A 9,906-nucleotide genomic window follows, 5' to 3' on the forward strand; every position below is an offset into this window, starting at 1 on the left:
CACTGACCTTTGAGCTTGTACCACTGAGTGTGCGGCCAAGTAAGCCAAGAATTCTCGGGGTTCGCTGGCACAGGCGCGGTGCGCTTCACGTCTCGGAGACCACGCGCGGACTTCGCGGCAGTGCCACTAGAGGGCGCAGCGTGTTAAAAAAAGAAAAGCGCGAGAGGGGAGCCAGGTTGCCGCATGCCACGTTTCTCCGGGATTCGCGTGCACCTGCGCGCCATGCATTACGGAGGTCACGAGCAGGCTTCGCGGCGGGGGTGCTAGATGGCGCCCTGCGTTCTTAGGGAAGCGTGAAAGAGGAGACCCGCTGCAGTACGTGCCTCATACTTAACTCGTTGCGATGATGGCAATACATTGTGATTGTGTCGCTATGTTTTGATGCAATGCTAAACGCATTACCGTCGACAGTCATCGTGAGAGGGATTCTGTCGCATTTAAAAAAAAAGAACAGCTACTGAACTTAGTTGTTAGCATCTGTATTGTTTTCAGAATGCACTGGACATACAAAAAAAGGGTGGAGCAGACGAGACAGAAATACGACAAAAAACATTCATTTCTCCTAGCTTACGTCATGGAAATGCTAGCTGGTCACCTACTAGTGAATGCATGGCAGTTTTGTTCTTGAAATGTTCGCGACTGTGATCTTGGTTGTTTAACTGGCTATACAGTTCGTATTTGCGGTGGCATTGCCCTTCAACTCAATAGAAGAATGCTCGCGAAGGCGGAAACGCGTTTTTCTTACCTAATTCCGTTTTCGAGTGTTTTCTCGTTTCTTGGCTCAGTGTGGTTTTGCAGGAGTCATTGCTTTTATCACATTTTTTTTATATGTAGTGGTTCGTGTACGTCCAGACGAAGAGAGATCACTCGACGCAGTGATCGAATGCGTTTCATCGGGGATTTGTTCAAACGGGAGCAACTGCATGTCTTTGTAGGGACGGACAGTTGCTCCAACAGAAATCTTGTGTGCACTTAATATTATCGTTAAAGGGACTGACAACCAATTTTTACGGTATCCATTTTTGTAGTGCGATGGAAGGCGTACCGGTCAGAGTGTCCAATCGTGCAGTGCTAATGCGTAAAATACCGTGGAACATTTTATGTCCGAATTTTTCGATCTCCAGTAGTAGTTCACTGGAAGCAAGTTGGAAACAGTCTTATGTGAGCGCGATAGCGATTATACGCCGGTATTGGTGGGAGGCAGACTACAAAAGTACAGTACAAAAGTACAGACTACAAAAGTTCAGCCACTGTAACAAAAGTGCTGCCGTAGCGGTCAGAAAGTATTACGGTATTTCTCAAACCGCTCCTCCTGCGATTAATGTTTCCCGAAGTGTTAAATTATTTCTGCAATAACAGCTACGTGCTTTTGCGGTTTCTTGTCCAGCAACGTTGGTCATTAATAAGTCAAGGGTGTTTTTTTAGCCAAGCCAAGATAAGTTCTCGGAAGCGAAATCGCGCTTTTACACGCGACACGTAGTCGAGCGTGTTGCCCCAGCCACGCATGCGCTTTCGATTTCCCTAGAATGTCGCCTCTCGAATACCTGGGCGAGCTGGAATGAAGCATTCTAGCTCACATTCGGGCTCAGAGATTCGCGCGCATACAGCAGCACTCATGTGCGTGCCATGCGTTGAGCGATGCGTACGCCGCTCGTTACATAACGCGAACCTTTTTCTATGCGTCTAATACAGTGAAACCTCGTTATAACGAACAGTTAAAAAGTCGGAAACTAGTTCGCTATATCCATAATTCGTAATATAAAATTTAGTAAAAAATACATGCAAGAGGAGCAAAATTCAATCAGAGAAGGCACAGCAACTCGAACGATGCTTACTTGGGTCACGTTCATTTATTTACGCACAAAGAACTGCGTTATCGCGGCCTGCTTCTTGGTGTTGATCGCATTCCGTATCACGCCCTGTTCCACAGTTTGCAAACACTCAGCAAGGGCAAACCCACTGCCCTCAATAGCACTGCAGTGGGGGCGCAGTAAATCCAACGCAGCAAGTGCTTCTTGTGAAGTCGGAATGTTCTCATCGTCTACAGGGTCAGCCTGAGCTTCGTCTGCGGGATGTTCAGAGACTTCCGCAGCGATTTCGGCGTCCGTCAGTACAGCCGTGGTCGCTGAGATGTCGTCGCCACCTACGAAGTCTTCTACAGTCATTGTTGCGGGCATGTCAGCAACAAAACGCGAAAAATCGTTCCAGGCCTCATCGTTCCAGGCCTCGACACTAAAACGCAAAAGCAACATTCCATCACGCCGCTGCCGCCGCTGCTGAAGCGGCGCTGTCAGCGGTTGTGAGATGCGGACGATTTCTTTGGCTGTCAACTCTCGATGACGACGTGGCATCTCTGGTGCTGTCAGCGCCTGCGAGGTAGTCCTGAACGTTTGCTGCGCCGCACAACACGCTTGTAGTGCAACGAAGCCTGCCGCCTGCTATTAAAGTGAGGTAGGGCTTGGCGTCGCAAAGTTCGTTATATCCGTTTTATGCCAAACCGCGTTCGCTATAGGAAGTTAAAAATACATGTATTTGACAAAAATATTTCGGAAGAGTTCGATATATTCAATAATTCGTTATATGCGTGTTCGTTATATCGAGGTTTGACTTTAATAGGACTAATAATACACGAAGTGCAATTGCAAGCAATAAGTATGCGGTACTTAATAACAGCCAACTTTCGTACAGTCATCTCATATACACTACGTATGAAGTGCCGAGGTTTCACAGCCAGTTCGCAACACTCACTGGTTTTTGTGTATTTCTTTGCCAATTTAAAAATTGTATTGCCTACCTTAATCGCGAACACCATGCTCCATTTCATCACTATATATCGCGCTCTTTTCATTTTTGTCAATGTCTCAACCCATTCTAGCAAGTTGTCAGTCAGCCCCTTTAAAGGTGTACTGACACAAAATTCCATTGTTTTTTTTTTCAACTCCGCATTTTTCTTGCGCTATATTTAAATTGGGGCCCTATAACGTAAAGCTATTCAAATACGTTTTTATTTCGATCTCCTGACATCAAATTTGCGTAACCGCCGACGCAAGCATCGGTCAGTGACCCGCAGGGTTGTCTAAACCGACCAATCAGACGCTCTCCTCGTTTATAGGAGGTCGCTTTTGTTTGCTTGAAAAACGAGTAACATTGCCTACACTGAGCAGCTTGTCGTATCTAATTGGTTCACAAGAGGCGAGGAGCACGTTCAAGTGGAGAGGAATTTGATGGGGCCGAGCCAGTGCAATGAAAATTGGGAACCGGATGAAGAGGGTGGTGCCGGCGTCTACGATTGGTGCGCTTACACTTACTTAGCTTTAGGTGGCTGGTCGAAAATCGCGGCGGCATGTAAAGGGAGGTTAAGAATCCCACTAAGACGCAGCGATCCGTCTCAGCAAAGAAGAGTTGACAAAGCGAGGTCGTAAACGTGCCGAAAGTGCTCGAAAATGTTACAGGGCCGCGCAAAAAGTTTTATTATACGCAAATAAACTCATGCTCTCCCGCACGTGCGAATAGGCAGTGCCTGAGCGATCGGTGGCAGCCATCTTTTATTCCTTTCGGAACGGGGCAGTTTGTGGCTATTCAGATAAAAATTCAGTTTTCTTGGGCATATTAATGCATCTTTAAGGCGTACACGTCACTTTGACGCGGTGAGTTTTCGCGGTTATGTGACGTCGCGTAACGGGCAGGTGAAGTCGGTGAAGCCCGAAAACTTTTGACCAATAGCCGAGGGCTAATGGCGAAAAGGCACCGAATCAGAAATAACTATTTTTCTTTTGTTCAGTCAAATCATGCATAATCAGTGTGTACACGTCATGTCACATGGGGAGCTATCGCTGTTTTCATGACGTCGAGTGACAGACAGGTGAAGTGGGGGTGGTCCAAAAAAGTTTTTGGCCCATCGCGGAGTTCTGATTGCACTTACACAACAGGAAGCAGCCGACTGGAGAAGGCTACAAACCGGAACTTTCTATAATCTACACATACTAAGTAAAATGTACCCGACACAATACAGAAACTCCTGTCCATGGTGCGGAGAAATACCAACTCTTTACCACATAACATGGGAATGTAAGCATAACTACACATTCCATAAACATAAAAACCCGAGTGCGGAGCAATGGGAGGGCCCGCTCACCAGCAGCGAGCTCACCGCCCAAAGGGCGATCGTGCAGCACGCGTGCGAAGTGGCCACACTCAGTGGAGCCCTGGAATAGGGGCACAGCCGTGCTGAGAAGCCAGGCAGCAAGCGCAAGACGGCTCACCGCTAAACCCCTTGATAGAACCAATAAAGTTTTTCTCTCTCTCTCTCTCTGATTGCAGAATTGTAATAGAAATATTTGGAATAGCTTTACGTTATAGGGGCCCTGGTATCATAAACCAACTAGCGCAGCAGCACGTATTGGTATTTTGTGTCTCGTTTTGTTTTTTATTATGAAACATTATTCTCCGAGTGCCGCCACTTTTTCGAGGGTGGGTGGGTGATGCCCGGACTCAATCCCAGCCGTAGAGCCGTCTAAAATCATGTGCCACAGGGGCGACATGGTTAAGTTCCGCTGGGACCACGGGCTACGTAACGCTGGGTTTTGCTTTGCTTTCAATCGTATACCTTGGTGTTAGAAACTTTGTTTCATTATAAATACAAACACTACAACATGTAATCCTTACACAACCGTTTGCTACACATTTACATTATCTATAGAACCGTTTCCTACAACTCACGAATGTTTCGCGTTATACGTAGACGTCAACTACAGTTCAGCCTGGCAATTTCTTCTTATTTGTTTATATATGGCAGGATATGAAGCCTCCGTTCCTCGCGAACGCCACATATTATGTTGAATTACGTCACACATTGACGCGAAAATTTCAAAACGCATACCGTATAGGCTGCGCGCCATCGAACGAGAAGCCGGAGGCTGGATTCGAAAAAAAAAAAATAGAGAGACACCCGAGCAGTTGCATCTTGCCTCGATCCCCTTACAAAAACTCGCCACAAAAAAATTCGTTGTCTTCCTATCGAATGTCTGATCTTTCTCATCGTGTCATCTGCTGAGAGGCAATTGAATAACGAGCGCGTTTTTTTTTTTTTTTTCACAACGTCTCAACGCTTCTTGTGCGCGGGCAGGTCGCATGTGAGCGAGAAGAGCCGCAACGAGTTCACGGGCGAGGAGGAGAAGACCGAGCGGCTGGTCAACATCCCGTACGAAGAGCTCGGTGGCTTCGAGAGCGAGTGGCGGCAGCGGACGGCCCGCAACTGAACCGTGGCACCGAGTCCGGTGCCCGGTGCCCGTCGGACCCTTGGCCGCGACTCGACTGCGATTGGCCGTCTTCGGCTTTGGCTCCACTCGCGGCGCAGATTGAGGCCCACGCACAGCCGCTGGCTGAGAGATGTGCCGCGAAATTCCGTGCGCTTTGCGCTTGTGCGTCCCTATTAAAACGAAACAAAGAACACTTGAAGGCGATTCAACTTGTAGCAGAAGTCGACGATGTCTTCCTGAGCGAGTTGGGGCGATGGAGTCGCTGCGCACTCTACCTCGTCACCCCTCGCATGAGGAGAAGGGGGAGAGTGGGACTGCTTAAATGTTTGGCTCCACTACCTTCGCAAGCGGGCCGCATTGTCAGATTGCGCTATCTCCGGGATAGGCCCGCTAAGGAGGTTAGAAACATGGATACAGGATACGGAAAAGTGGGAGTTACTCGCTGAGGAAGTCATCTCACCAGATTTATTTATTCATTTTATTTATTTATACATACTGCAGCCTCAATAAGACTATTGCAGGAGTGGGAAGAGTTGGAGTGTGAGTTGGGAGTGGGAGAGTGGGAGTTGCAGGAGTTGGATGAACAACATGCAGCATTTATAATCAAGCTTGCGTGAATTGTTTCAGTGCTGGTGAACGGATGTGAACCGGTAATGAATTCAATACTTTAATTGTTGATGAAAAAAAATTGTGTTTAAAGGAATCAGTGCGGGCAAAAAAGGTTGAGATATTTAGAGCATGGTGGCTTCTCGTACATGAGGGTTTGGAAAAAGTCAAATAGTTACCTAGAGAGGAGAGACGAGGCGAGCAGAATTGATTAACGTGTGAAGGGATTTTAGGGATTCAAGCTTGCGACGCTCTGCAAGAGGAGTGAAACCAAGTAGAAGAGAGACGGCGAAAATTCTGTGTCATATCTCCTACCAACAAAACGCACTGCCTTTTTTTTGCACTGATTCTAGTTTTTTGACGCCACAGTGTTTGTATGGGTTCTATACAACGCAGCCATATTCGAGGATCGGGCGAATGAGGGTTTTATATGTCAAGTTTAGTTTCTTGAGGAGCAAGACACAGCGTACGATGTAAGTAACCTAGTCTTTTGAGAGCCTTGTTACAGGTGACATCAATGTGTTTCGACCATGACAAATCATGTGTTAGTAGGATACCTAAGTATTTGTGAGAAGTGAGAAAGTGAGAAGGGTCATGTAGTAACGGACGAATACGGTGCTTCCTATAGACAGGATTTTCTAATACGTCAACAGGGTTATTTAAGACCGGGCGCATCAATTTTCACACCTGCACTTTATGCGATCAGACAGGAGATATTGAACGGTTACTGTGGTCTTGCACAATATATCGAGGTGAAAAGGATTCTCCACTTATGAAACTGAAAAAGAAAAAGAAAAGCAAATTACCTTGCGCATTCGTACCTGCAACACCTTGTGTTCCCCAGAAGGCTTAGTTATAGCCCACAAAAAGGTTCAATTCTTGTCGACTCTTAAGAGACTGGTTTGATGGACATGTCGTGACATATCGCCGTAACGTTGCAAGAGACGCTCAGCATACAGGGGCTACTGCCAACCTCGATCGCCTGGCTAAACTCACCATTTGCTACAGCCCACCACTACTACCTCCATCGCAAAATTGTTACCAAATGCCGCGATTCTCGCAGTCTCTGTCTTCTATGAAGCGGAGCGCTTTTATTGCTGTTCAGCCTAGGTGAATGCGTTCGCAGTAGAGCCAGTGAAGAAATGAAATTGTACTACGCATCAACCCTGGCACCCAACAAATTGTACCCTGGCATCAACACCCGATATGGCCGTGTCATCGAGCCATATCAGTCTGTCGGTCAACATCTGGTGGACCTCCTGTCGGCGCTGTTCAATCACTAGCCATTTAGACTTAAACGGCTAATTGTAACGGAGGCCAGCAAACGTTCACGTTCCTTGAAACAAATCGGCGATGTAATTTAATATCATGCTGCACGTTATTCAACCTGAGAAATACTGTTTGTGTGTTACGACCACGAAAATAGATGTAAATGAGTCACTTATATAGGGTGCCACAACTACCATGCACCAATATTTAGATATAGGCAAATGTCACGTAGCTGGACAGAACCAAGGTAATGACGTTTGCCTTCGCTTGGAGATACTCGGATTATTTTCGCATTTCGCCGAATTGCATAATTAGTCTTCAATAATTAATGAAGTTCTCAATTATTCTAATTAGACAAGAAGTTTAAATGAGAAAATTGTACAGCAGCATGAAAAACACCCGATACAGCTTTCTTTTGCCGAATACGTGCTACATAAAAGTGCTTTTTCCGAGGTTGAAACAAGCCCGCAAATATACGCAAAATTGCCGCGCGACTGGGCGCTCCGGGCACTCGTGAAACTTATTTTGGACTGTCCTCTACAATGTAAACGCGCAAGGCGTGTCACACCCAATCCTAGCTGCCCAAGCAGGCGATACGTGATTAAAAAAAAAAAACACGTACATGGGCCCTATTCTGGAAAGAATGAATACTTGGCCTCAGCCGTTGTTCGATTTGCCAGTGTGTAGCCTGCAGTGTACACTTTCAAATGCGGAGAGGAAGTAAATGGCCTACATTACCCCCCCCCCCCCGGCCCCGCCCTACCACTTTTGACGGTGGGGGGCAAGCGCCACCCCCAACCCCACCTCGATTGGTAGATATGCCGATATGCACAACGGCTGCTCGGAGTAAAGTTTGCTTAGGAGCAAAGAAAGATCCAAGCCGGAAACGTGTCGCACGGCCCCGTGAAGTGCTTTTCGTGACTTCCGAGTTGATGCATGTCGCTGGAACGCGATCGAAAACACCGAGCGCACTAGAGCGAGAGCGTCGTCGAGTGCCGACGTTACTGGAGCACTGGCCGTCGTTCGCATTTGAACGCGCGTCGAGTCGAGCTTTCCCTGCCAGTCGCAGACACGACGGCGAGCTCCTCGGGAGGAGGGAAATTCGCCGTAACGTGTAACGCACCCATTCAGAGCGCAAGAGCGGGTCTCGTTCACGCGACAAAGCCCTGTACGTGCGTGTGGGCCCGTGCACTCATGCATATGGGTTTGTATTTTTTGAACAAGCGCTGCTTTCGTTTGTGAAGACGTGGGTGCGTGCGCGCTTCCCCGCGTCTGTGCGTGCGGGGCGCGCGTGTGTGTAAGCGCGCTATCCATGTGCGTAGCGTGCGCGCGTGCACTCGCACATTCGCATCTGCAAGTCACCGTCGCCTCGTTAATTACAACGATCGCACGAGCAGCAGAACGACGGTACGAAGCGCTCCTCTCTCTCTCTCTCTCTCTCTCTCTCTCTCTCTCTCTCTCACTGTAGGCCAGGTGACTGCCTCTCACCAACCCAAACTATGCGTAAGGCCACACCGCTCACATAAACCCTGGCAAGCGATAGCAAACAAATGGGGGAAAGAAAGAGAGAAAAAAAAAAGATACGAAAGTAAAAGAAAGAAAGGAAGAAAACACGCGGCCGTAGCTCAAGCACGCGCACTTCGATGGCAGTGCAGTCGTCCTCCGAGGCACATTTGGGTCGGCACGCATGAGAGCCGCCTTTCACGACGCGGGGCTCCGGCGCACCGCTACCCGTCTTTGTGACGGCGCCCCTCCCTCCCCCCCTCGACGGGCCGGCTCTTGTTTTTTCGTGCATTTGTTCGTACCGGAGAAAGCGGTAAGCGGGCGCGCTTTCGCGGCCTTGGGGATCGCAGGCGGCCGGGCGAAAACTTCGGTGCAGCAGGGCACGTTTCGCGCCGCCGTTCGCTTTTAACGAACGGGAAAATTACGTGCCGTGTCTATGCGCCGGCGCTCGGCGCGACTCAACACCGTGCCAGCTTCTATTTTAATACATTGTATTCATAGTACTGCTGCTCCTAGTTGGCAGCACAGAAGCTGGGCAATACACGAGCGTTGCAATGTGTTAGAAAGTCACGAATGTTATGAGAATGCTGGTGTGCACCCCCCCCCCCCGTCCGCCACCTCTCCCTGGCACCGCTTATGACGTAACCGCGCTTTCCACCTATATTTTCGTTCCACTTTCTCATTCAATATCTTCCCTTCCGCTGTTCGTCGCACGTATCTTATCTCCTCAAATTATTTTGTTACCCTTCAGCTTTCAGCCTAGCGCACAAGTTGACACTTTTTCTGTGTTTACGATTTTCTTTGCGAGGATATCGGCAGCGTGCTCTTTATGACTCCATATGCCATATGCGCCCGTTAACTCATTTTAGTTCATCTAGACATTTATTTCTCTTGATCCAGATTTTCTGTGGTAACACGGCATAGGTGATTGAATGTGCTCTAACGCAGTTTCAGGATCGAGGTTGACTGCGAATCATAAACCCTTATTCACATGTCAGGATATATTGAACGTTACTGTAGTGTTTTGACTATTCATCCTCACGTATATTCTCAAGTTATTACGCTAGTCCAATTTCTCAACCACTCTAAGTTATCCTCAGCGTTGCTGAACTGGACGCTGGGTATAGGGTGACGCTCGAACAGACATTGTTTTTCTTTACAGCATCATTCTTCCCAAATTTCCCACCTTGAATTCTTCATTCAAGCATACATTAAATAATAATGAAGCGAACTTTAAAATTTTTCGTCTTTTTCCCTGGCTAGGGAATGT

General features: G+C 47.8%; 1 protein-coding gene across 3 annotated transcripts in view; it reads left to right on the forward strand.

Annotated features, from left to right (window-relative positions):
* Nucleotides 1–5,457, forward strand: part of LOC135916266 (myeloid leukemia factor 2-like) — a 42,897-nt gene extending 37,440 nt beyond the window's left edge. For 2 of the 3 annotated variants that reach the window (XM_065449593.2, XM_065449592.2), the window contains exon 4: nucleotides 5,126–5,457. In XM_065449593.2, the coding sequence (XP_065305665.1) occupies nucleotides 5,126–5,258 (133 nt within the window). In that variant the 3' untranslated portion in view covers nucleotides 5,259–5,457. Of the gene's footprint in view, nucleotides 1–2,047; nucleotides 2,399–5,125 lie in introns of those variants that run through there. The other variant, XM_065449594.2, reaches the window with a different exon arrangement.
* Nucleotides 5,458–9,906: the final 4,449 nt, after the last annotated feature.

This window comes from Dermacentor albipictus, chromosome 6 (genome assembly GCF_038994185.2).
Source record: "Dermacentor albipictus isolate Rhodes 1998 colony chromosome 6, USDA_Dalb.pri_finalv2, whole genome shotgun sequence".
Taxonomy (NCBI): domain Eukaryota; kingdom Metazoa; phylum Arthropoda; class Arachnida; order Ixodida; family Ixodidae; genus Dermacentor; species Dermacentor albipictus.